A 26,948-nucleotide genomic window follows, 5' to 3' on the forward strand; every position below is an offset into this window, starting at 1 on the left:
CTATATTTTAATTTTTTAAGGGGTATTATTAATATATAATTTCTGGAATAGCAAGAGATCCCAGAGATTTACACACAAAGGTTCCTGCAGGACAAACTACAAGAAGAGCACAGACTTTTTTTGTTCTTGGTCCCCTGATGTTTGAATATTATTCTCACATTGTAACATATTCTTTGTTTTGTTATTTTTTGGGGTCTGGGTATGATATTCTTGCAATGTGTTATTTTCTTAATCAAGATGCTTTAAGTTGTACATAGTAAATATCCTTAATGTTTAAGCTATTGTTAAATTGAGTTATTTCACATGACCAGATGTTGCCCAGAGGTTGGTTGCTACTTCCAATGGTGGTTAGTTCAGATGCTTAATCAGAAACCCAGTGATGTCATCAGGAACCCAGGTTCCTTTCATATTTCCACTCTGCCATCCCTGGTATGTCAGACTTATGCTTTGTGTTGAAGAAAGCTACTGCAGTTCTAAGTTGAACTTACAACTGTGGCAAATTCCAGTAGTAGAAGAGAGGACATTTTTCCCCATTGTATGTTACTTTTAGTCAGTGGTATACATTACTTCAAAATTTCCTAGCAAAGTTGATCGTAGGTCTCCTTGCCATGACGGGGTCTGCTGAACTTCCTCAACAATTCACTGGCAAGGGAAGGAAATTGCTACCATATGCGTAGACTGAGAGAGACTCAGATCCTCCCAAAGGAGGAGGAAACCTCAAATAAAACCAGAGAACTGTCCAGCAAGGAAACTGAGGAGTAGATTTAGTCAAGCAGACAACAGTATTTGCCACCTTTTGTTTTGTTTGTTAGTTTCACTTAGAGAGTCTTTTCTGTCCTGATATTCTTGAAATATACCTTTCATTTCAGTTATTTCAAGTGCATCACATTGGACAAAGTTACAAATGCATCCCATATCTAGTTATTGCAGAATTTGTCTTTCAGTACAAGCTCTTTAACCTATTGTTTTGTCTATGCATGTGTCCTTTTCCTAGCTGTTAGAGAAAGTAAGAACATGGATTCTCTGTATCTACTTATTAATTCTATCATGCTCAGAGAACAGTGTTTCCAAAATGCTTTATGAATCTAGTAGCATTTCAACCAAATCTGCAATTGTCTGCTAAGTACCCACAACTTTAAAGGAACTGAGTCAAGCACTATCGATGAATCTAGCCATGCTGTCCGTAGATATTGCCACCATCTGCCTCGGAGCTCAGCCTGACCCTTTGGACTCTCTAAAGGGACAGAACCAGCAGTCCCAGTTCAGTGATTCAGGCCCTTCCGTCTTTCCTGTCAACTGCAGTGCCTTTTGGCCTCTTCTAGCTTGTTTTGCTCTGGTTTTTCCATTTGACATCTCAGCACTTCTCAGAGGCTATAGACCGGTTCCCCTCGTATGGGTTCTGTCTGAAACAACACTACTGTCCCTCTAAGGAATCTAGCTCCCTTCTCAGCTACTTCATGCCAAAGATGTGTTTCTGGTACATTATCTGAATGTTTATTTGTTTCTTATCTGTATTCAGCAAATATATGTTGAATAATTACAAGAATATTTATTAATAATTGATATGCCAAATGCAGTAAGGTTTTCACTGGTTTGAAAATGCTACTTATTTTGTGTTTCTTATGTTACCTGTTTGAACAGTTTATTAGTTCCTTTCAAATAGCTAACCAATACTATCAACTGACATTTTAAACCATCATATTTTTAATTAAAGAACAAAAATTATTCTTAAAAACTAGTTGGTACGGGTATCATTCCTAAGTTGTTCAAACCTAGTCTTTATCCTTTTATCTGTAGGTTTGAAAGCGATTAACTTGTTTGAGAATATTCAGTGTCAAAAATATTTTAAAAAGAAAAATCTCTGATATTTCTATTTTTCAGAAAACTCTGGAATGTATTTCCCAGAAATAAAAAGAGATCCAGGCAGATATTTACACAGTTGTCCTGAATCTGTTAAAAAGTGGCTTCGACAGCTAAAGAATGCAGGAAAAATTCTTTTGTTAATTACCAGTTCTCACAGTGATTACTGTAGACTGCTCTGTGACTATATCCTTGGGTAAGTGATGACTTGTTTCATTTTCATTGTCTTATAAAAACTGATAGCAAATTACCCCAGTGCTTTTTTAAAAGCATCAGCCCTGCCTATATCATTATATTAAACAATGCTGAGTCATAGTTGTTTTTTTTCTTATAACATACCTCAATATCTGCCAACAGCAACCCACCCCAAGTACATTTTAGCAAAGCAGTGGTACTGGGGGCCAGTATGCTCATAGCTCACTAATGGTCTGGCCTTTAGGTTTTCTGAAAGGTGAATAGACTGTACATCCTTCAGTCTTCCATGAATTTGGTTTCTCAGCTTGGGTGATTACTGAGGGACAGTGAATTGGAGATTACACTCCAGGACAGATACCTGGAGTACAGCTTCTCTGTAGCCATTTCAATGTGAAGCTATTAAGATGTACTTTTACCATTTAGCACAGCCAGGGATGCAGTAGATACCCACGAAAATCAAGGAAGTATAAGTGCATAGACTTTAAAATAAGACAGACTTGGGGCTGCTGTACAACTTACTATGTGACCTGAGGCAGATTTTGTAACCTCTTTAAGCCTCAACGTCCTCATCTTAAAAATGGTACAATAATACCTCATAGGTATGTGGGGGTATTTAAATAGCAGTAGTAAAGCATGAGAGCAGTTGATAGTTTCAATGTGTTCATACTTATCTTTGTCATTCCTGTGGGCTATACCTGGAAATGTCCATGGTCAGAGCAAGATTCTACAATGGGCTGCTAGATCTCTTCTAACGTTTCCTCAGATTTTAGTAAATACTATATTGCCATGAGTATGGAGCAAAACTGACCTCCACCAACTTTCTTAGCCTCGTGATTTCCACGTTCCTGAGCATGTGTGTGGGTATAGTTTGTTCTATGATATACTTGCTATCTGTGAGGGGATTTTCTGCCTTCTGAATAATACATAGGTTTGGGATCCTTAAAGTGAATTAAGGCTTAAGTCCTGGATGCCTTGGAAGATGCCTCTTATAGAGACATGTACTGCCCTGGTAGTGGGACTGTGCTTTAGAATAAACACTCAGGAGTTTTCATTCCTTTTTCCTTAGCATAGATGATCAAAATTTTTCTTCTCATCTTAATTTCTATTTATTGCTCTTTTGATTTGTAAAAATATTCTGGAATGTTAGGCAAATACTGTGTCCCCAATGTGACAGTGAGCCCCTCAGGAAGAAGGACTGCCTTTCCTTTGTCATCTCAAATAATCCTTAATGAATACGAAGTACAGATTAAAAATCATTAGTAGTGATCATTTAAACATTGCCACATTACAGACTACACTGATTTTCAAAATAAAATATCTTTTTGAGCATTCTCTGGAAGATTTCACCTGACTTCCTATAATGCTGCTTTCTGTAGGACCCATGTAACAAACAAAATTATTAACTCTTTCTTTAAGCTAATAAATCCAGACAAATTTCAGTCCCCAAATTTGAAGACATAGCTCCCAAATATTTCTAGCTGTTAAAAACTATTGAATTCATCACTGTAACTATTACCATCATGAGAAAAGGCAGCTCAGTACCTAGAGTTGATGTACCATTTTTTTTTCCTGCTGATGTTTATACTTCAAGAAGTTGTCAGGAAGACTAGTGCTCAGCCATCTTCTATTTCCAGTTTAGTATTCACCTGAAAATGTATAAGAAAAATATAAAGCATGTAAAGGTTAAGCAAAAGATAAGAAATGATGCTGGTGGTAAAATAGATAGGTAAAGTTCTGTTTTATATGGACCCTTTCTATTTCCTTAAAATAAATTTATGAAAAATTTTGTTGCTTTTTAGGAATGATTTTGCAGACCTTTTTGACATTGTGATTACAAATGCATTGAAGCCTGGCTTTTTCTCCCATATACCATGTCAGAGGCCTTTCCGGACACTCGGTAAGTTACGTTTGGTTTCTTTCTTATTCTGTGTACCTGTTGGCAAAGCACTGTGCTGTGTGCAAAGCACTGTGTTAGATGCAATACCATGTTTTCTTTCTTCTCATGGGGGAGAAAGAAGGTAAACCTATGTTTGTATTAAATTTTACTCTACCACTTTATATCATATTTATTTGTTTTATGTCAGTCTATCCCTGACTTTAAAAATGAAGAACATGGACTTTACATTAGTTTTTAGGGCCTAAATAAATATTTGAGGGATGAATTAATTGTAATAAGTCAATTGGGTTATTTTCTGGAAGAAAAGTGCCTGAAGAATACATGAGGATGCTAACACATGAAACAGTCCTCTCTCTGGGGAAGAGGCAAAGCCTTCAAGGAAGGATACTTATAACTGTCACTCATGTATTAACAGAAGAGACTGATAGGGAGAGAGGTGGATTGAAAAGAGTGATCAAATTTTGCAGATGAAAAAGAATGATAATAGCAGAGTAAGGTACGCAGGTAGGTGCTCTCTGAAAGCTTCTTGAATAAATATGTAAATGAATAAAAAGTGGAGCCTGGTCAGGAATGGAGGAGTGATGCATTTGGGGGAGTGAAAGGCAGTGAGTTTGGTTGTTGATATCTGTCATGTCTTTTGTTTCTATTTAAGTAGATGTCAAATAAGCTCAGTGACATATTAACATTTGAGGACCATTCAGAAGTTCTCTTAGGGGATGAACATCTAAACTAAACCCAGGAATGGTTAGAAGTTGAAACACAGTGAATGGTTATAAATACATATAAATGCATATAAGATCATTAACAAGTAAAATTTATAGACCTATATGGTGATCTAGCTGTGTTTAAAAAAGAATGATAAAAATTAACATATTATATATGTATATAATATGCATAACACATATAAGCGTCCACTGTAATAAATGCCTTATAATTTATTTTACTTTTGATTCAGATGCTCGGCATTGTTTAAACAAACTGGGCCAGGAGTCTCCTGAAGGTTCTGGTACCCTTCCCTCAGACCCACCCCCAATCTATATTTATCTGTTTGTTCGTTTTGTCTCTTCCATCTAAAATTTCTCCTTACTGAGATGCTCCGGCAGCTGTTGTCTCTGGTCAGCAATCTTCCCCACCAAGTTCGAACTACAGTTTTCAGAAGAGTTTTATTAATAGTTTGATTTACTAACTCCCTAAATTGGCAGCTCCTCCATCTCTATCCACCCTCATTTGCTTCTTAACTTCATTAAGTCAATATTTTCAGTGGTTTATAGGCCATAGGAACAAGTTTGAACTTTGGTCTCATGTGAGTTTTTCTCCTTTGTAGTTATCTGATAACCCAAACATCTGTGAGTCATTCAGTTAAGGGATTTGAGGAATAATTTGGACATTTTATAGAACTTTGGTATAAAAAATTATTCTTTTTTTTTTTTTTTTTTGAGACAGAGCCTCACTCTGTTGCCTGGGCTAGAGTGCCGTGGTGTCAGCCTAGCTCACAGCAATCTCAAACTCTTGGGCTCAAGTGATCCTCCTGCCTCAGCCTCCCGAGTAGCTGGGACTATAGGCATGTGCCACCATGCCTGGCTAATTTTTTCTATATATTTTTAGTTGTCCACTTAATTTCTTTCTATTTTTTAGTAGAGACAAGGTCTTGCTTTTGCCCAGGCTGGTCTCGAATTCCTGACCTCAAGCTATCCTGCCTCGACCTCCCAGAGTGCTAGGATTATAGCATAGAGCCACCTCGCCCGGCCCCTAATAATATATTTTCATAGGAAGATTTCTTCAATTAATGTGTTTTACCTAGCTATTGGGATTGCTTTAAACTAAAGCTGTGACAGAATTGAATTTTAGGAAAATAATACAAGTTTGCATTCTTCGTAAAATAGTGTTTTGTCAGTGAATTTGAGGGAGATAGAATGCATTCTAAAGTTCCCCTTCCCTATCCATTGCTAACCTGTTTTTGATATAAATGGAAAACTGTAAACAGCACTGAATTTGGGCATGTCTGAAAATGTCACAGGGAATAGGCTGGGGCTCCTTTCAGGGTAAGAATGGTTAGCTTACAGGTGCCTTCAGGGCTGCCAGATAAAATTTTGTCTTGTGCTTTAGTTTCTTGTTTGTGGCAATACCATGAGCCACATTAAGGTACAGGAATTCAAATTCTGAGATGATCTCTGGGCCTGTCATCTTATTCTATGTCTTCCAGCCCCAATTTGAAGTCCTTCAAGAAATAAGACAGCAAGAAGCATTCTTGGCTTGGCTTTGATCATAACAATTAGGTGACTTTGGACAGATTCCTTAACTTTTCCAGATTATCAGTTTCTTCACTTGTAAGTTGAAGGGATCACAGCTGAGTTCACAAACACTGTGTGGCAGGCACTGTTCCATGTGTTTCATCTTTATCTGTAATAGTTTATTTACATAACCACTCCGTGAGGTGAGCATTGTTAGTGTCCTTATTTTAAAACTGAGGGAACAGATCATAGTCACCTTCTATACTCTTTGCCCTCTTTTATTTTTTTCTGTATCTTTCCATATCTTCTAACATATTTTTAATTGAATGTTTTGAAATCAGTGTCCTCATTGTTCTCCTTGCAGGGCACACTCTTTAATATTACGTGAAAATAGAAGTTCATGTAACTATTTCCTAAAGACCATGAAAAGGAGTGTGAGTGCCCTGCTTGGATCCGTGAACACTGTACTTGAAACTTCCATGAGTTTGTTCCTCTGGGCCATACAGCTTTCTCCTCAGCTCTCTTGCTTTCACTGACCTCATAGGCTCTCTGCTAAGAGAATTAATAATTTTCTGAGTCCCACAGCTTTTAGCTGTGGAGGTTCTGCTAGAACCACTGAAGCTGCCTTCATGGATTAATTATCCTTTAAGGGAGCTTCCAGTATAGGGGCTAGAAACAGGGAGGGTAGGTGATGTTTGTATAAAGTGAGTGTTTTTGTTTTGGTTTGATTTGGATTTTTTGTTTCTCATTAAATTACTGAGTTCTGACATTTGAGCAATTATTCTAGAAATCATTTTTAATAAGCAGTAGAAAGATTTCTTTCTTCACCTCTCTTGCAAAGTATCTACATATCAAATGTAAATCAGCTTTCAAAAGTATTTCTCTAAATTATTCATTCTCCAATTGCCATCAAACCTACATTATTTACACAGTAAGACATTCTAGTGAATAAATAAAGACAGGCAGACACGAGAAGTAATCCCTTTTCACTGTGTTGCTTCAGGGAAGTACTGAATCTTACTAGAGCCTTTTAATATTAGGCTAGTACATGGTTTGGCTTACTGCCTATTCTTTAGAGAGTAGTGGGATTTTCATTTGATTGTGCAGAAGAATTTTAAAATAACTGCTGAAATGGCAGTGAGATAGGCATAAATATTTCTTGACCATAAGCTGCCAGTTGCTCTGATGTGGTTTTAATTATCTATAAATGTGTTTTTAGAGTTCCTTGTTCAAAATATCTGAGGTTATATAGAAATTCACCTCGTGTTATTGTGACATATTTGATTCTTTTTTTGTCATAGGATTAATAAATTACATTCCATTACAATTATAGTGACCAACATTTCGTTTATTAATCTTAAATTCTCTGGTACCTTATTCAAGGTGGTTTATGTTATAAACTAAGCAGAGATTTAGGGTAGTTACCTGTGACTTTTGCATATAGTTTCTTTAAGGGGAATGAGATTTTAGTTAAAGGTACTAAGAGTGCCAGAGATATATCTTTCATAACTGACTTACCTACTTTTGCCGTCTTCTTTCTAGATAGACCCTTTGTTTCTACCTGTCCTGCTCCAGGATTGACTAATACTGAAGCCAGTGAAGCTTAATCTTTAGGACCCCTCATTTGTCCCTTCTGGCAGGGACCGCAGCAATTTCGTTTTGTTAATGTCGTATTTCTTCCCTTAAAGAGGTCTGTTATTACGTAAGCTACTATATATACCACCTCGGTATACAACGTAGGACTATATCTCATTAGGATTCTTCTTAGAGGCACGGCAGAGAGGACCAAAGAAGTCCTCTTAAAATCTAAATTGTACAGTTAATGTGGAAAAAAAGAGATTTTTTTTTCCCATACAGTTTTCAAAGCTGTGCCAATAGCTACCCAAATCTCCTCTGGTATATCATCCATTTTGTGACACCTGCCTGAGTCTTCCTTCATCATCTTGCTAATGAGCAGATTGTCTTCACCTTTCAGCCTGTGTATAAGGTATATAGTAGTTGGCCAGATCCAGAGTCGCAAAGACATTTTACCTCTTTCACCAGCCCTGCTTTAACAGAAGTGAGGATGAGGAAGTAATATGCCGGAGAGGACAGCCTGGAACAGTCCACAGACTTCTGCTCTGGCATCAGATAGTCCTTTTAGTCCCCACACGGCCACCCTGGGCTGGGACTAGAGGAAAGCATGGGAAGCACCTAGAGTGTGAAATGTAAGCCTGAATTTAAAAGACTGCTGATAAAAACCTATCTCCCCCACCGCCAATTCTAAACAAATAGGACCTAATAGCTTCCATTATGTTGTTTGTTTAGTAAACTGGTCTGCAAAAGCGGAGCAAGCAGACATCTATCTAATCACTGAATAAATCACTTGCCAGCTTTGAGATCTTGGGCAAAATAACTTCTCTCAACCTTGTTTTCCCCAATTAAGAAGGCCATAGGATTTAAAAATACGTGTCCATAAAGTGCTTATAATATGTAGATGCTCACTGAATGCCAGCTCCCTTCCCCACATGGTTCCTTTTGGTACATGTCCTACAGCCATGCCCTAAGTGTGATCTGCCCAACTGAGTCCTCTCACTTGATTAAGAAGTAAATGATTGTCAAACTGTATTTTCAGAGAATGATGAGGAGCAGGAGGCGCTGCCATCCCTGGAAAAACCTGGCTGGTACTCCCAAGGGAATGTTGGCCACCTCTATGAACTTCTGAAGAAAATGACTGGCAAACCTGAACCCAAGGTATTCTCTGATCGAGGCAGAATTCTTGATGCCCAATTGCAGACATAAGTGTTTGTAAACTGACCCCATAATTCTCAGTGCATTCAGCTTAGATAACTATGAGGGAATCATCTGCCTCTGTCCATCTACCAGATCTCTCCTCTTACCTCTTCTGCTTAAATAAGCCTTTCCTTTGTCCATGTAGAGGGGGTCTTTATCTGTGACAGAGGAGAGCCAGGATTCCACACAGGGGGCCACAGATCTAAGGGGTACACCGGATGAGTGTGTGGGATAGCTGAGGAATGATATCCTGATAACAATCCATCAGAAAAGTTTTTTTATATAAAACAAGCACTAGTTGAAAGCGTGCTACAGACTAGCCTGAAGATACACTTGCTTTTGGCAATTTGATCACACTGTTGATGTTGAGCACTGGTGCATCTCTACCAGCAGAACCTGCCTTCCAAAAAATACTTATCAGGAGCCCCTGGAGCAGAGGTCATGGGGTAACTAAGCCCTGCTCCGCTGACTCCCACAAGGCCACAGTCCCCTGGGGACTCCTGAGAGGTTAAGTGGATGGAGCATCCTGACTTGGAGGTTCTAGTTCTCATATCCCTTAACCTTATTTTCTCATCTGTAAATTGAAGGGAGTGGACTAGATCAATGGAGTTTTGCTTCAGAATACTAGGGAGCCTTCCAGATTCCACATGTCCAGCCCCACTTGCAGAGATTCTGTGTCAGCAGATCTGGGGTTAGACCCAGAAACTCTCTTGAAAAGTGGTAACGATATGCACTCTTTATAATCTGCAACCTGCTATAACAAGTTGTGTCTAATATCTTATCAGATCTTCAATTCTAGGGGCAGGTTTCATTGTAAACATATGTTCGTGTCGTCTTTAGGAAAATTGAATAAAATCATATATTTCCTCATCTTCTTTCTTCTATCTGCAAATGTGCTGTACAACTTCGTAACAAACCTGGCGCCAAGGGAATCAAATGGAACAAATCGATGGTCACCTGTGAAGTTATTCAAGGAAGTTTAAGATGTTTATGCAATTTTCTATTGCTGTACTCTGATGCCTGCTTAGGAATTTTCTTCTGTCTTCCGTGAAATGAACACTACTCTTTTTCACAATTCTGTGCCTCAGAGAGGATTTGCTGTGTGTCTTACAGGTTGTTTATTTTGGTGACAGCATGCATTCAGATATTTTCCCAGCCTGTCACTACAGTAACTGGGAGACGGTCCTCATACTGGAAGAACTCAGAGGGGACGAAGTTGCGAGGAGTCAGAGGCCTGAGGAGTCAGAGCCTCTAGAGAAGAAAGGAAAATATGAAGTAAGGGTTCCCTTCACCTCTTTCCTTGAAAGAAAAACGTTTATGTTTGAAATCTAAAGTCTCTCTATACTGCATGACTCCAAAATTATCCTGGTCAAACTGAGTGCCGTCATGTTCCTGTAGGTTGTTTTTGAGGCAGTATTTGTATGGCTGGGCCCATCCCTAGCAGATGTTTCGGGCCAACTTAGTTGTTTTATCTGCTTTATGAAAAATCTATCATGTATTTTTCTGTGTATATTTAAGGCAGATGAAACAGTTGTGTGGTTTATAAATTCAGACTGCTTTAGTATCTAAGTTCAGGGACTGTTCTGCACAGCACAGCACGTTTCCCTCTGAAAGGCCCGAGCAGCACATCTAAAACAAGCAGTAAGTACAGCACTCCCTGAGAGTTCAGATTCTTTCCTGCTTCCCTGTGGCGGGAACAAAGATATAAATATCTTTAATTACTGCAGTAGGAGGAAAACAGTTCATAAAAGAGAGAGCTAAAAAGGAAACACCTATGAGGGTGTTTTCTGTTTATTGTGTGATTGTTAATAAAAATGCAGTTTTTAGTTTTTCCAATCAAATATCAAGCACAGAACATATATAAGGTGCAGTCCTTTGGTAAGTACAAAGTCTGAATGCAAAAGGATTTAATTTTGTATTTCCAGTTACTTTATTCAGCCTAAGTAAACTTTTAAAAATATAATTAAAAATCAAGTTAACCAGATCATTTTAAGATTGATGTTGTGAACCATTTACATTTACTACATTTTATGGAGATTAATGTTTTGTTTCACTTAGGTTTGAATTTAATGTCTCAGATATTTACAGTAATTTCCATTCTAGATAAAACCATCTGGAACTTGAGGATCACTTTCACCTCTCTATGTGACAAGAAGCTTAAGATAAGGATAGGGAGCATCTCAGATGGAACTTTAAAGGCTTATCTACAAAACTTTTTCTAAAATCATGATACATCAATTGATTATCCACTCTACTATATTGGAGCATGAGGTCAGCTAAGCAAAAATGGTACATTTTAATGATTAAAGTAAGCCTAGTTAAAGAGACTAAGGAATAATTTAATTTATTTTTATTTTCAGAAATAAATCAAAAGTCTATTATACTTGTAATTACTTGTACACTCTCAGTCCTATATGACTACCCTCCTGTACGAAAAGAAAAAGAACTTTCTTTTTCTGCTTCCTTCATTTGTGTGTTTCTTCATTTTAACTAAAAACAAATAAAAAGCATTTTCAGACTTTTTAGAATACCATGTTATAAAATTCAAGTGCAAAAATAATTCATTTTAATGATTAAAATTCTTAGCAGGCAAGAAAAAGATACCAGCCTTTAATTAGAGAAAGGCTGTCTACCAAAACCCCAGTGGTAATGTAATATGTAATGGAGAAATTTAAGGAGAGAAAAAGCCATACTTAGTGGAGACACATGCCCCTTAAGGTTCTGAGCTAAACATTAATTTCACTGTATAACAGAGATCTGGCCAACATCACAAGAACAGAAAAAAAAATGTGGGATAAGATTAAAAGATATGACACCTAATTATTATTTCATGATTGTGTGATTATTAGCATAGAAAGCCTTAGTGAATCAACAAACTGAGAGTTCAGTCAGAATGCTGGATCCAAATCAACATTCAAAAATCAATAGCTGTTCTCTATACTAGCAGTAACCACTTGCAAATTGTAATGAGAAACAAATCATTTGTAAAAGCAACAGAAACAAATCACTGTCTAGGAATTAACCTAATGAATACATAAGACCTTGATGGAGTAAATTATAAGCCTGTATTAAGTATTCTGAATATCAACTTGAATAAATGGAGAGATATACCATAATTATGCATGATATAAAATTATATCGATACCTGTTCTTCTCAAATTTATTTGTAAAGTCAATGTAAAGTTATGCAAAATCCCAGGAGGATTTTGGGTAGACCTTCACAAACTGATTCTGCAGTTAGATGGAAGACTTAAGGCCTAAAATAGCTAAGACAATTTTATGAAAACAATAATGAAAAGAGTGAATTTCACCCTATCAGATACTAACCACATTAGAAAGCCACAGTAATATTTTTTAATATAGAACTGGTGACAAAAATATTAAAAAGTCAGTGGACAGAAAAAAAAAAAACCCGGACACAGGCCCCTGTATCACATTCAAAGTTACCATCTAAGTATGGTATATGATAGAGCATTATCAGGAAAGGATAGCCAATTCAGTAAGTAAGTGGTCTTAGTATATGGAGAAAAATAAAGATGAGCCCCTTTCTCATCCTATATATAAAAATAAATTCTGAACAGATTATAGATTTGAAAATAAAACATACTATCTATAAAATTTATTGCAGAAAATTTATGAAAGTATTTTTGGGATCTCGGGGTGGGGAAGGATTCCTTAAGTTAGAACTCAAAGGGCACCAGTAAGTAGAAAAACTGATGACTGGCTGCATCAATATTAAATGTTTTTGTTCAAGATACCTGGGATACTGTTAACCAAGAGACAAAAGACAGGGGAAAGAGTCTTGCAACGTCCATTTATTAATAGATTGAACCTTGTGAAATTGCTATTTTTGTATGTTTGAAACTGGTGAACATCTACACTTTAATATGGCTCAGCCTACTGAAACTGACAATAGATTGATATCTAACATATAAGAAATCTAACATTCAGTAGGAAATTGGACAAAAGGTATCAGGCAGTTGACTGAAGAGGAAAGCTTACCTATGAGAGGAGATGCCCATCCTCACTAGTAATTCATAAATTGCAAATTAAAACAATGGTGATTTACCTACCACCTTAAAGCCATAAACTGAGTCTGGATTTTTAAATTGATTTACTAATAAAATAGTCTAAGATACATTTCTGAGTTAACTAAGAAAAACATAGACTGGGACCAATATCGTTCACTAAAGCTTCACTTTATTGGATTTGACAACTCTGAACTATAATGAAAATAATTTTTAATTTTTTGTTTTAGTGAACACCTATTTGGCTTTTCAGTGAGAAACAAATACTATTTTATTTAGAATCATACCTTGAGTGTAACTATTACACTTTGGCAATTCCCTAAATGAAGAGTATATCTGTGAAAAGGGTTAGTCCTAGAACAAGCGGACGTATTTATCTCTCAGTACTCCCAGTTGGTGTCTAAAAACTGAGAGAGACTTTTTAAAAATAATAATTCGAAAACTTGCATCAATTTGTTTGCTTCATGTTCCATATACGTTGAAAGCAATAAATAATAATTTTGTCCTCATTCTCTTCTAAAAAATAAATACCAAAGAAGAAAATTAGACCAAGTTGTTTTTTAACTATCCTTATACATAATAACAATGAAATTAGGGAGTTATTTTAATTATAGGAAAAAATTATCTTTCTAGATTGCTCTGCTTAGGGTAGTTTTTAGATAACAAATTAACCATTTAAAAAGCCAGTTCCAGTTTAAAGTAAAAGATACTTCATAATAAGAAGGAAATATTATTTCTTTTCCAAAAATGTAATGTGTACCCAAAGCCTATCTGTAAATTCCTACACAGTTTTTCTATTTTGATATACCTAATGGATGAAAAAACTTATGACACTGAACATTAGTTAATCACAGTTTTCATTGTTCTATTCTCTTGTTTCAGGGACCAAAGGTAAAGCCTCTAAGTACCTCATCTAAAAAATGGGGCTCTTTTTTTATTGACTCAGTTTCGGGACTGGAAAATACAGAAGATTCGTTGGTTTATACATGGTCTTGTAAGAGAATCAGTACTTATAGCACCATTGCAATTCCAAGTATTGAAGCAATTGCAGGTAAGGGGAAAATGCTATAAAGCTTTACCTATTGCTGGATAGTGATGACCTTAAGTACTAGGATTATTGTCTTTAAAAGAAAGAAATCTTCCCACAACATGATTTATTTTGAGGGGAAACATCTTCTAGAAATGGCAACCTAGGTCCTTAGGACCAGCCCTTCTGCTGGAGCCAACTACAAAAGCTGGATAATTTTTTTTTTTTAAGTCTGCTTGGAGGCAGAGGACAAGGATAGGGAAGGATTATCAGAGCACCATGCTGAGGAGGCCCAGGAAGGTGAACCTGGCTTTTGTGGCTGCTTTTTCCTCTGGGTATTTGTTGATGCCAGAGAGGGCACCAAAGAGGGTGAGTGGACCTTTCGAGAACTTCATGAACCTGCAGGAATAGGAACTGGAGAGGGCGTAAGAAGGGATGGGCCTAGCGAACTCCCTCAGTCTGTGATGAGGCCCTGAAGGGCCTTACCTTAGAATAAGGATGAATTGGAAAGTAGTTCTCATTTTCACAGGGACTGAAGCTTAGCTTCAAATCAGCTGAATCTCTAAAGTGTGGTTGAGGAGATTCCAGATCGCTAGTGCAGTCTACACACGTGGTAGAAACAAATGTAGATTCTATTTGAGGAAGATAACATCATTCTAGGACTCAAATCACTTCTAAAAACAATTCATATAAGATTCAGCACATAATGAAAAAATAGTCAGGCAGATAAAGTATGAGACCACACTAATAGAAATAACCATGTTTACTAATGGTTAAATACAGAAAAAAAAGGAATGAGAAATTTGGTAGAGACATAAAGACTATAAAGAAGGAATGTACAGTACAAAAGGATAAGTATATGAATAAATTAAAATGAATGCTTACTGTTTGAAACAATAAAAAATTGAGTTCTATGGGATTTACATAAATAGAGAATTAAAATACATGACAGTGGCATATAAATGCCAAAGTGGGGCAGCTGGAGTTGAAGTATTCTAACATCCTTGAATTATGGATAAGAGTATGTTAGGTATTAATAAGTCAGAAATGCATGTTGTAATCTCTAAGATAACTATCAAAAGAATTGCAGTGATATATATGTACATATATATCAAGTTAATATGTAAAATAAAGAATCCAAAAGAGAACAAGAAAGGGGGGAAAAAAAATATATTGAGAATCAGCAGGACAAATGCAAAGCATTTAGTAAGATGATAGATTTAAACCTGAAGTAATTACATTAAATATGGATGACTAAATACTCCAACTAGAAGCCTGAATAAAATAACACTACCCAACTAAAGGCAGTTTAAAAGAGACATAGCTGAAACATAAGGACTCAGAAAGTTTAAATCTCAAAAGAGGGAAAGAGGCAGTACCAAGTACCACATTTTGCTATTTGGTAACCCAAAAAAGAGTTGGCTGTGTTATTATGAAACAAACTAGATATTAAGGGAAAAATCCATTAACATGAGAGAGAATTACATCCTAATGATAAATTTTCAGTGCTCAGAAATATAACTGAAAGTCTAAGGTATTCACCAGGGGCTCCCTCCTCTCAGGTCAGAACTTAATCTCTCCCTGTTCTTCACGATGCCAAGAAACTGCTAAAAAAAAAATCCACTGTGCTCTGTAGAGGTGTATGCTTTGTGCTTGGGTTCTTAGTTTCCAAGTTCCCTTCAGAATTTGGCAAACGGCTTGAGGAGAAAACCCGCAGAGTGCAGTTCTCTGCCCTTTCCTGTACAGCGGACTCCTAGCCCCTCAACGTTCGTCTCTACAGCCCCGCAAAGCGGCCAGAAGCTCTCCTGGCTTTGCTGCTGCTGGGAGTGAGTGGCCCCTGCCACCAGCCAGAACTCCAGTGCCTAACGGAAAAGGCTGTGGCAACAGCTCCTCTTCTGCAGGTTACTCCTTCCCAGGAATCGTGGGTCCTAAGTCCCGGTTACATCTTCGGCTGTCCAGTGATTTCACTCTGATGTTTCTAGTTTATCCAGCTTTTCTAGTTGTTTCACCTCCAAGTTAGAAGTGGAAGTCTAGTTAAGGTTTTTGAACTTCAGATTCTTCTTCCTTATATTGGGGATGATAATACCAGGCTGCATTTTCTCCCTCACAGTATAGATGTAACAAAGTGAAGCAAGATATTTATCTGAATTTTGGTAGGATGATTGATGATGATGAGTATGACCCTAAGATATGTATGACCTTCTAAATGATTCCTCCTCCCTGCCAGTATACAAATCCAATACGTATGTTAGTATAGCCTACTCTTTGAAATGATATCTTATTCTCACTAGTTTCAAAAGAATGATTTATTTTTTCATTTTGTTTCATGCTTGCACACATAAAATTAAAGAAAGATAACCTAAATATAATTCTTCCTTTTACAAATAATTTTCCTGTTAAAGAAGTGGACTGTGTAACTTTAAGCGAGGGTCAGCCCAGAATTAAGCTATCATTTTCAATCTTTATAGTTCATTTTTATTTTCTTGTAAAAGGATTCAGATTTTTAGTGAGTGTGTGTGATAATTGCATCCCCTGAATTATTCTAAAACACATAGGTAAAACTTGTAAAATAGTAAGAAGGTCAAAGAAAAGTGAATCTCCATTATTCCAGAATTTAAGTATTTCTCCAAAGAATTGGAAAATAACCTCCTCTAACAACAGTAACCTCAGTGTACATTTCATTTTCATATCCCAGAAGCTTTCTTCACAGCACTCTTGAAGAGAACTTGGCAGGGCCTCTGTCTTCTCTCCAACTTTTCTCCTGCGGAAGTATTAAGTAGGATTTGTCAGTATCAAACACACCTAAACAAATGCTCTTTTTTTGTGTGGGCGGGGAAAGGATGAGGAGTTGTGTCACATTCAGTTGTTGGTTTTGGTGTTCAAGATACTTCCTCAAAAAGCAAAGTGTTAGTCTCTAAGTTAGCCATTGCTGTGATCACATTTTCATACAGAAGTTGTATCTCACACACAACTTGCTATTATCTCAGTAACAGCTTCACTACAGTTGGCTCATACCGTGTAATTTACCTCCAAGTAAGAAGAATGGCTGGAAGAAAAATAGTGTTATGGTCATGGCCTTAGACATGTTGAAGATAGAATCTTTGTATAAATGTTATCCTGCTAATCTCTTTTTTAAAAAAAAAAGTCCCAAGAATTATTCTGTTTCTCACCATACTATTTTACATTGAACTTACTGTGTAAGAATATTTATTTATTTTGGTTGATTTCATTTAATTGTTACCTAAATGTGGATAATGTGGCTGATACTATAGTGTATTTAGTGCACAGAATTTAATAGAACATTTTGGTAAGAAAGAATTTGGTTCTTTGTCTCCCTTTCTTTTTTCTTCCAGATAGTCAGCACCCAACAATGACTTTTCTATGACAGAGACAGATTGTTTTCCTCTTGCTGAGTCCCCAGTCTCAAGAAGCCGCAGTCCAGGGATTCTTGTTTTAATGGAACAGTCATCTGACCTGTTTTGCTCTCCCATACTCAGATTTCTTAACAATGATAGACCTTTTCTGTTACTTGGGAGAAGGAATAAAATTCATTTGTTTTGAATGAATAGGAAGTGAGAACAACCTGATACTTCCCTTTTGCCTCTCAAAACGTTCTTGTATTCATGTAATGTTTCTATATTTGTGGATATCCTATTAGATGTGGTTATCTCATTCATATTTAAATGCCTAGAAGCCATTGTTATAGCTATTATAAAAGTTTGTATTTTTTAGCCATATATGTTACAATTGTGGTTTGGTTTATAAGCATTTTGATAAGGTCATTATTTTCAACTTTATAATATCAATAATAGGTACACATAATAATAGCTACACAGAGACTTATCCAGGTGGCAAAAGAAATATTAAAATTATGCATCTCTAAAATATGTATCATTATCAGTGAATATCAAATTTTGGTTTGTTTATAGTTATGAAAGGCATTCAGAGACCAGTGGAATAATCGAATTGTTTTTTGGGTTTTTTCCCCCAGAATTACCTCTGGACTACAAATTTACAAGATTCTCTTCAAGCAATTCAAAAATAGCTGGCTACTATCCAAACCCTCCATTGGTCTTATCAAATGATGAGACACTGACAACCAAATAAACATTCTTTACAATTGAAGTGAAGAACCACATATGCAGCAAATGTACTGTAAAAAGAAATATTAATTCTCAAAAAATAATGCTTTAGTAAATTCCTTTATAGAAATATTTTTAATGAAAATTGACCAAGAAATTGATATTTGTCCATAAGTCTCCTTTCCAATATAAATCATTTTGATGTTTAACAACTCTCATTAAAATTTCAGTATACTAGAACTAAAAAGAACCTTATTTATATTTTCTATACCACTAGTTTTGAGATTAGAATTCAGCTGGGGAGACATACACAAGCACCCACACACACATTTGCACATTTACACATATGCCTAGTCCAGTGGTTCTCAAAGTGTGGTCCACAGACCAATAGCATAGCATTACCTGAGAACTTATAATGCAAATTTGTGGGCCCCATCCCAAACCTCCTGAATCAGAAACTCTGAGAGTGAGGCCCAAAATCTGTGTTTTAACTGGTGATTCTGATTCACCACTGGTTACACCATATCCTCCAGAGATTAGTTTAATTGGTCTGAATAGTTATAGCTGAGCACTGATATTTTTTATATGCCTTGGGAAAGTATAGCCAGAATTGAGAACAACTGATTTATACCAATTCCTTTGATTGACAGCCAAGAATGCTGAGTCCAGTGAAATTAAATGATTTTTCCAAGCTATTAGGTTTTATTCTATTCCTGTGTTTTTTTCTAAAAGAAGGAAATAAAGAGACATGATTTCTTCTGAGATCACAAAGCCAGTATGGAACAGAGTGAATACTGGAAGTCACCTATCTCAGCCTCCATTGTTACCCATTAAGTTTTTTCTCCCCTAATAATATTAAAGTCTGTTTTATTTTTTTTCATTAATTTTAAGCCATGTATTTCGAATGGGGACAAAAATTGGTTCTTGGGGTGGTAAAAAAAAAAAACTCTTAGATAATACAGTGGATTATAGCCTTCCAAAAGCATAATCCTACCCAAAAAAATCTTATTCCTTAGTATTAATCTTTCTCATTAGGAAGAAATTTAATTTATAGCTATTAAAGCTATTAATTCAGTTTAATTAGCATTAAATTTAATTTTTCTCAGGGGAAGGAAAATGATAATGAAAAAAGAGTGTAAGAAAAAACTGCTTTAAGGGGTTTTATAAGTATACTATAATCCAGGATTGTTGTGTTCTATGTGCTATGTATAAGTCATAGTAGCAGCTATTTGTTGCAAGCTATTTAGAGCCAAATAATGTTTACAATATTAGTTCCTGGCTACTCTTTATGCTCTAAGTTCACTCTCTCCATCAAGGACAGTATTAGAAAACACACTGGTCCCTATCATTATTTTACCTGGATTATAGAGGAGAATTTAGTATATTGATGTGTGCAATGAAAAGAAAAATATTTTGTTAAAATTTGTAAATGTCAAATGAATCCCAAATATACCATGTGGGTGAGTATCTCAGGGTAGATAAAAAATTACTGAAATTTTTTCCTCAAAGTCAGTAGCTTTGTTTGATATCTGTCAATAAATATACAGTGATGTACTTGAATTGGAATATAATTGGAATATTATGAGCAACACAATCAAGCTTACAGCTAAATGAAAGATGCTATCTCATGTATACTTTAAATCGACATTTGATTTCTTTTAAAAATGAAGCTATTTTTCCTTATGCATTTTTATTTTGTAAATGCCAAAGGATACATCTTTAAATGCTTATAAACTTCTGTTAATACAAAAAATAAGAACCCCAAGTAAGAAAATAATTGCACCAAGAAGTGGGAAAAAAATTCACTTAAGTTGAAGGTTCTAGTGCTACTTTTTGCCAGTATCTACCTAAAGACCCTGAACAAGTTACCACCTAATTTGACTTCAGTTTTCTCCATCTTGTAATAAGAGAAGGTTAGAGTTTAAGTTTCCTTCTACCTTTATAGCATAGTCAGTGCTTCTAATAAATGTTGTTTTTCCACTAGACTATAATTAGGTCTTTTAAATTTTTATTCATTGTTTCTAAAAAGTGCTGGTGTTTCTAACTGGATATGAAGTTTATAAATAATCATCTAAAAGTGGTACCATAAAAATTAAAAAGAATATTATAGAAGAAAAGCTATATATTCTCTAATGAAGGTATATGAAGTAAGAAAGCATGAAAGTTGTGTAAATGGGCAGAAAACTTGTTTAATATTAGCACACAGGCAAACATCATCTAAAAGATACCTAAAAATGCAAGGGAACTGAGATTTTCTTTGCTGGCCACTGTTGATCTCAGCAGCGGAAAGATCTGAATGACTCAGTGGTCAAATATTTTGTCAGAATTTGTTACTTGTAATATTGAGGTAGGAGAAACTTCAGTTGAACCATGAATTGCAATCTAAAATCAACTTCTGAGTTCACTGAACTCTAAATTGAAATCACGTATTATTTCCCCACCAACATTCATATCCAAAACTAACTTTATATATATATATGTGCACACATGAAAATCAAATATTATTTCATTGAACAAACCAGCATAAAATGGAACATCAAACTATATAATAACCTGGAGGGCCAGGCCCGGTGGCTCACACCTGTAATCCTAGCACTCTGGGAGGCCGAGGCAGGAGGATCGCTCAAGGTCAGGAGTTTGAGACCAGCCTCAGCAAGAGCAAGACCCTCTCTCTACTAAAAATAGAGGGAAATTAGCTGGACAACTAAAAATATAGAGAAAAAATTAGCCGGGCATGGTGGCGCATGCCTGTAGTCCCAGCTGCTTGGGAGGCTGAGGCAGAAGGATTGCTTGAGCCCAGGAGTTCGAGGTTGCTGTGAGCTAGGCTGATGCCACAGCACTCTAGCCCAGCCAACAGAGTGAGACTCTGCCTCAAAAAAATAAAATAACCTGGAAAATGTTAGAATCACATGAATAGCCTTTTAAAATGTACAGCAGTAACATTCATTCCTTTTCCTCTTCTCAGGCTCTTGAGCACAGATTATCATGAGTTGGCTTCCAGATTAGTGCAAGACTGGAATACACTTGACCACTTTTATTAAAGTCATATGGGGCGCAGAGGGACGAGGCAGAGCCTGGGAGCATCCACTGCCTCCATGGGAGGGCAGGTGGAGACCATCTCCCCAAGGAGACAGGTACACCTTCCTGAAGTGTGGCCAGACCTGCATGGTGCAGTGCCCTGGGATGCCTGGAGATAGAAATTTGATTCCTCCTGGGACAGAAACACGCCCTTTAAGTTTATGCTAGACAAGCAGGAGGTGATCCAAGGCCGGGAAGAAGAGGTTGCCCAGATGAGCATGGGGCGGAGAGCCAAACTATATGCAGACTATGCCTGTGGTGCCACTGGGCACCTGGGCATCATCCCACCACATGCCACTCACCTTCAACATGGAGCTTCTGAAACTGGAATGACAGGAACGGCCTCTTCGCTTAGCTCTCTGTTCTTGGATCTGCCATGGAGGGCTCTAGTACCTCCAGATGTGTGCACGTGAATCCATATGGAGCTTTTCCTGATGTCCCCCTACGTGCTGCATAAGCATCTACACATAAAGTTCAAGACTGCTGTGAGCTATGATCACAGTGAGATAAGCCTGTCTTCAATAAATAAATAAATAAATAAATAAATAAGAAGGAATAAATTACTAAGTGTCTATTAAAAGCAATCACCAAGCTTAATTAAAAAAACTGAATTTAATTGCAATTGTCAACAGTTCTTAGCAGCTAAATTCCATGAGTATATTTAAAGTCCTGTTGGTGCATTTGCTGCAGGGAACATACAATTTCATTTATATGCAGCAAACATCAAGACTACATATGTATATGTTCATGAGTATGCAGTATGGCTTTTATTTACCCTTTTTTCAAGCAAAAAATCTTGGAAGGTTTGGTGGCTATTACCTTTTTTTTTTAACTTTCAGAATGATGGTTACTGTGGTTACTGCAATCATTTGATAACTTTAATTAAAGGTTGGGAAATCATTAATCTAGACAACACAGAACTTTTAATTTATTTTTATTTTGGTGAAAACAAGAAATACAGTAGTGACATATTTTTCCTTCAAGCACATAAGAGAAGACAAAAGTATTAATGATCTTCATTTAGTTTGACAGAGCAATTCTACTAGTACTTACAACTGGTTAGGAACATAAATGTCAAGTACATTATTACTAGGGCAAGAAATACCAAGTAAGACAACAGAGTTATATATTTTCTTCTTGAGATTACTTTCACATGACATAGCAACAAAACCTTCAGACTATTCAAAGATGACATCATTCAAATTATATTTCTAAGAATAGAGCTATATATGAACAGAGACCAGAACAAGCTAATATATTAGTGAATATTCACTTAAGTCTTCATACAGCACAAGATACAAATTTGATATTTTTGCACACGTTCTCAATTGCAAGCAAAAAGCAGGCCTGTAAACATCAATTTTGCCAGTAGGCTGAAATGGAGAAAGGAATAGGATTTTACTTAAAAACATTGAAGTATGGAGCATATACCATTAATCTTCCACGTATATAAAGGTCACTCCCAGAATAATAGAGAGAAAACATCCAGACTTACAATTTTGTTTACAAAAATCTACTTGTGAATTCAAAGAGTTATGAAAAACTGGAGGAAAACCCTCCTCCAAGCATACTAAACCCCAACCCCTTTGATTCTCCCACCTCTACCCTGGGAAGTGCCTCAGAGGCCTCCCCTCCCACCCCTGATCCTGCAGGGTTCCAGTGTTTGCTGTGGGCCTTTCCAAGCCCAATCCACAGCAGGCTCATTTCTGCTTCTAGACTTTTACTGTTTCCCAGCCTAGACCACCCTTCTCCATGGCTTCTCTCCAGACCTCCTAAACCCTCAGGGAGCTTAGGGCAAGGCCCCCAAAACAGAAGGGGAAAGGGTAAGAGTGGATGGCCATCACCATCATACACACACACACACACAACTAAAATGGCCCTGACAGTACTCTTGTCCTACCCTCTGGAACTTGTCCTGGAAATCCAAACGGTTGCCACCCATGCCTTTAACCCCTAGGAGGAGGCTTGGGATCTCCCACAGTGCAGACTGCAGCCTGCTTGCTCATTTGTTAGGACAGACACAGGGAAGGAAATGCAGAAGCTGAGGACTGAGGGCTAAGAAAGCCAAGCAGTAGGGTGGAGGCCCATGGGACACCTGGGCGCTAATGAAATAGTACAGAGGACAGGGGTGACCTGCCAAATGCTACCCAGGGGTCATTTCTAAGCAGTCCAAGGCCTCAAAAAGAATTCTATGTTTAGAAAAGCAGAGTAAAGCTAAGTTTTGATTGCTTTAGCTCACCTCCTGCTCAGGGCCTGTCCTGAACCCATCACTATGAGGCCCTTCTCTCCTCCTCCCATATTCTCACACTAAAGCTCAACAAACACACAGGTTTTGGTAGAATGACTAAGAAAAAAGCCTGAGGATGTCAAAATTAGCTTAAAAGAACAATGCCTATAACTAAACAAACTATAGGTCTCTCTTTGAAACTTTCAGACCTTACTAAAGGAAGTGGGGCAGAGGAATGAGGAAAATAAGAGATCTGGAGTCTATTTTAGGATACATTTCTCTCTCTAGACACAATCAAGGAGAGAGCAAATTAAACAAAAAGCCTGCTTTGCCAGTTTTGTTTTCTATTTCTGAGCTGTAAGGGCTTGGGAGGGAAGGAGGGAGTGAAGGAAGGAGGAAGGGAGTGAGAAAGAGGCATAATAAGCCCCACATTCCTGAAATACTACTTCCTCAATGCCCCCACCCTGGCAAGTAGATGCAGGCGGTGGGGGGGGGTTGCCCAGATCAAGAGTGGTTTGTTGATTAGGGGTCAGAAGGGCTAACTGCTGGGAGGGACTGTGTGTTGTAGCCTTGCTTTGGGCATTGTCACCTAATGCCCAACCTGGTGGGGAACGGGGGTTTCCTGTGTGCTGCCTGGGAGCTTAATTCCACAGAGAGTTCCTGAGGAGGCAGACAATGGTGGCCTGAGCAAAGCTCAACCAGAAGGTGAAAGCAAGTAGGAGTGGGCTATATAGCATAGGCCTTCATACTCACCAGCAGCTGGTCATGATGCAGAGTAACCAAACATACAGGAAGACCTACGTGATAACAGAACACTTCTCTATTACCTCATTTGTCACGAGCAGTCACCCACCAGTCACCAGCTTGTTCTACCAGATAACCAGCAAGGCGGATGGCACAGGTCCAGGAAAGCAGCTGGGATCCAGTTAGTGGTAGACTGGAACGTCCGATTTGGGTTGATGGTTGGGTTGGGATATCAGTTTCCTCTTGCAGTGGTGAAACTCAACATAAGTACATGGGTATCAGGAGCACAGTCAGCATAAAGTATGAAGCCCAGCTAGTTATCTGCAAAGATGTATCAAGCTTCGTTGTGGTAGAGAACCACTTAAAAACCTGGGAGAAGACTATGGTCAGAAACAGGGGCCAAGCCATGCAAAGAAAGGCAGTACAGTACAGTATATCTACAGCATCGTGTAGTTGTCATAGAAGCAGAAGACGTTGCGCTTGGAACATGTTAATACGATGCAGAACAGCATGAAGGTACAGAGGAGGAAGAACACAGTCATGTAAGCAACAATCTTGCAACTGATTATTGAAGATTCAGAAGAACCAAAGGACAAAATCCACAGTATGAAGAGAGGAGATGCATGCTGTTGGCCACGCATAGGCCGAAGAGGAAGTGGTAAGGAAACTCGTGCAGAAGCTTCTCACATGGGAGGTTAGCCAGATTGGAATCTGAAGGACCTGGAGCTCTCCACTGGCTGCCCTGGTGGGCCTTGAATTCCTCCGCGGGGCCCTTCACCCATCAGGTAGTACTGTAGGGGATTGGGCCACAATTCTCCTTTGATAATCTCTGCAATCCTGTCGAATTCTAGAAGGCTGTGGTCTGAGAACCAGTTGAAGAAACTGGGGATAGTGTTTCCTTCCCGGTTCCTGTGGATCTGGGCCTGGGGGTCTTGGCCCCGGTGCCAGCGGATTGGAGTGGAAAGAGACACCACCCGGCCGGAGGATCTGCGCTCATATTCCTTGACGAGCCCCTCATTTCGGAAGTAGGGGTTGCTCTGAAAGATGAACTTGAATTTGCAGCCTGCTCTGGGGTGTTTAAGCTCCTCCACCTCCAAATTGATCATGTACCTCATCATGTCTTCATCTTGGCCACTGATCATAGGTGACAGCTGGGGGTGGTTTCCAAAGGCGGTGACCCAGAAACCTGGGATATTTTGGATAATGAAACTTCGGCGCTGCATATGGAGCCTTCGCATCCGGCCAAACTTGCGCTCCAGCTGAAGGAAGGCCCTGTCAGCCTGGGCATTGACGTTTGACAGCTCTTGATCGATGGCCTCCAGGGAGTCCATGCAGGTATTGCTTCTTGGGCCCCTGGGCCGCATCATCTCTCTCGCTCCTCCTATCACCCTTTTTTCCTTCTGTGCCACCTTCTTTTCCTCCATCACTGCTCCTGCTTCTCCCTCCTTTTCCGCTGCCGCTGAGATGGCGCACTTTTTCGTCGTCACTTCCTTGGCCTTCTTCCCAGGCATCATCTGAGACCCCAACCCTTCTGCGCCACAGGCTTCTAGATCCTTCTGCGTAGCAGGGCCGCGGGGCTCTCCAGGCTGACAGCCATTTTGCTGGCTGTTCTCAGCCGCCGCGGGGGCGGAGGCGGAGGCGGAGGCAGAGGCTGCTTCCAGGCTTTTTGTGGAAGGCGCAGCATCTGCCTTCCAAGCTGCAGCCGCTGCACCGCCGCGACTCCCGGCAACTCGGATGCAGAATGCGAAGCCACAGTCCACAGGTTCCCCGAGTGCACCTCCCTCCGCAGCGGTCTCCAAACTGCTCCCACCTGCAGTCGCCATCGCGGGTGTCGCCTCGGTTTCCTCGCGCAGCCCCTCGCACTGGTTTAGGTCCGGATCTCCTGGGGCATGGTCGGGAGTAGCGAGACCGTCGGTTTTAGCGAGAGGGAGCTTGTCGCCCCCATCCAGGCCGCTCATTTTGGGAGAAATCAGCCTAGCGGGAGAAGGAGCGTCTCTCGTCCTCCGCAGCAGCCGCACTCTGCGGGATGCTGTAGCGCCGCCCCTCTTTTCCACTCGAGCGGGTGCTACCATGGCAACCGGTGACGTCAGTGCGGGAGCATCGTACCATCGCGCGAGAATTTGCTGTGCCGGTGATTAAGCTTATCAATCAAGCGTAATCCTTTGTCTTGTTACAAAATGCGAATTTAATCAGCCTGGAAAAGAAATTTGGCTTACATAAATGGATGTAGACCAGAATCAAACCTGTGAGAACTGTGTTAATGTGGATTTCTAAGCCTCTCAATGAATTTCCAAGGCACCTAAGCTATTGTCTCTTAAAATATTTAAAGATAAGAAAGGTTAGTCATTGTATATTCGAGTCAGTTCGCTGTAGGGCTTCTCACAAATAGGAAAGTGGATTCACCAACTCGCAGGCCTTTCTTCTTTAAGGTATGGATTAATAGCTATTACCAAAGAACTGAGGTGCGCAGAGTATGATTTTTAGAGAGCCGTGAAGTATGACTGTGTTAAATGTGATAATTTTAACAAATTAGTAGCAGCTGAAAGGGAAACGTCTCTCATACTAACAAGACATAATAAAGGATTATTTCAATTTGCCTTACAGATTTTAAAGTTTATGTACTTTGGCCAATTTCTATGAAGCAACTGGACAATATTCCCTCCTCTAACTATTATGAGAAAGAAAATGTTTTTCCTTACTTAAGAGGTGACTTAGCACACGTACACAAATTTGTCTTTTAAACATTACTGAAAGCAATATGATCTCAATGGGTTTTCATTTCTAAAATGCACATTATATGTTGCTTT

General features: G+C 38.4%; 2 protein-coding genes and 1 pseudogene across 7 annotated transcripts in view; 2 read left to right on the forward strand and 1 right to left on the reverse strand.

Moving 5' to 3' along the window:
- Window positions 1-21,341, forward strand: part of NT5DC1 (5'-nucleotidase domain containing 1) — a 118,941-nt gene extending 97,600 nt beyond the window's left edge. The window contains exons 7-12 of one of the 6 annotated variants that reach the window (XM_045544214.1): window positions 1,882-2,056; window positions 3,855-3,952; window positions 8,798-8,916; window positions 10,069-10,230; window positions 13,866-14,034; window positions 18,002-19,652. In XM_045544214.1, coding sequence (XP_045400170.1) covers window positions 1,882-2,056; window positions 3,855-3,952; window positions 8,798-8,916; window positions 10,069-10,230; window positions 13,866-14,034; window positions 18,002-18,117 — 839 coding nt within the window. In that variant the 3' untranslated portion in view covers window positions 18,118-19,652. Of the gene's footprint in view, window positions 1-1,881; window positions 2,057-3,854; window positions 3,953-8,797; window positions 8,917-10,068; window positions 10,231-13,865; window positions 14,035-17,363; window positions 17,742-18,001; window positions 19,653-21,057 lie in introns of those variants that run through there. The other 5 variants (XM_045544219.1, XM_045544218.1, XM_045544216.1 and 2 more) reach the window with 5 other exon arrangements.
- LOC123633186 lies at window positions 21,140-21,823 on the forward strand (annotated as a pseudogene).
- Window positions 21,824-22,087: 264 nt separating this feature from the next.
- TSPYL4 (TSPY like 4) lies at window positions 22,088-26,473 on the reverse strand. The gene has a single exon (XM_045544222.1). It carries the CDS (start codon window positions 26,211-26,213, stop codon window positions 24,837-24,839), a length of 1,377 nt encoding a protein of 458 aa, XP_045400178.1. The 5' UTR covers window positions 26,214-26,473; the 3' UTR covers window positions 22,088-24,836.
- Between the last annotated feature and the right edge of the window lie 475 nt (window positions 26,474-26,948).

Source organism: Lemur catta, chromosome 2 (genome assembly GCF_020740605.2).
Source record: "Lemur catta isolate mLemCat1 chromosome 2, mLemCat1.pri, whole genome shotgun sequence".
In the NCBI taxonomy this organism is placed as follows: Eukaryota; Metazoa; Chordata; class Mammalia; order Primates; family Lemuridae; genus Lemur; species Lemur catta.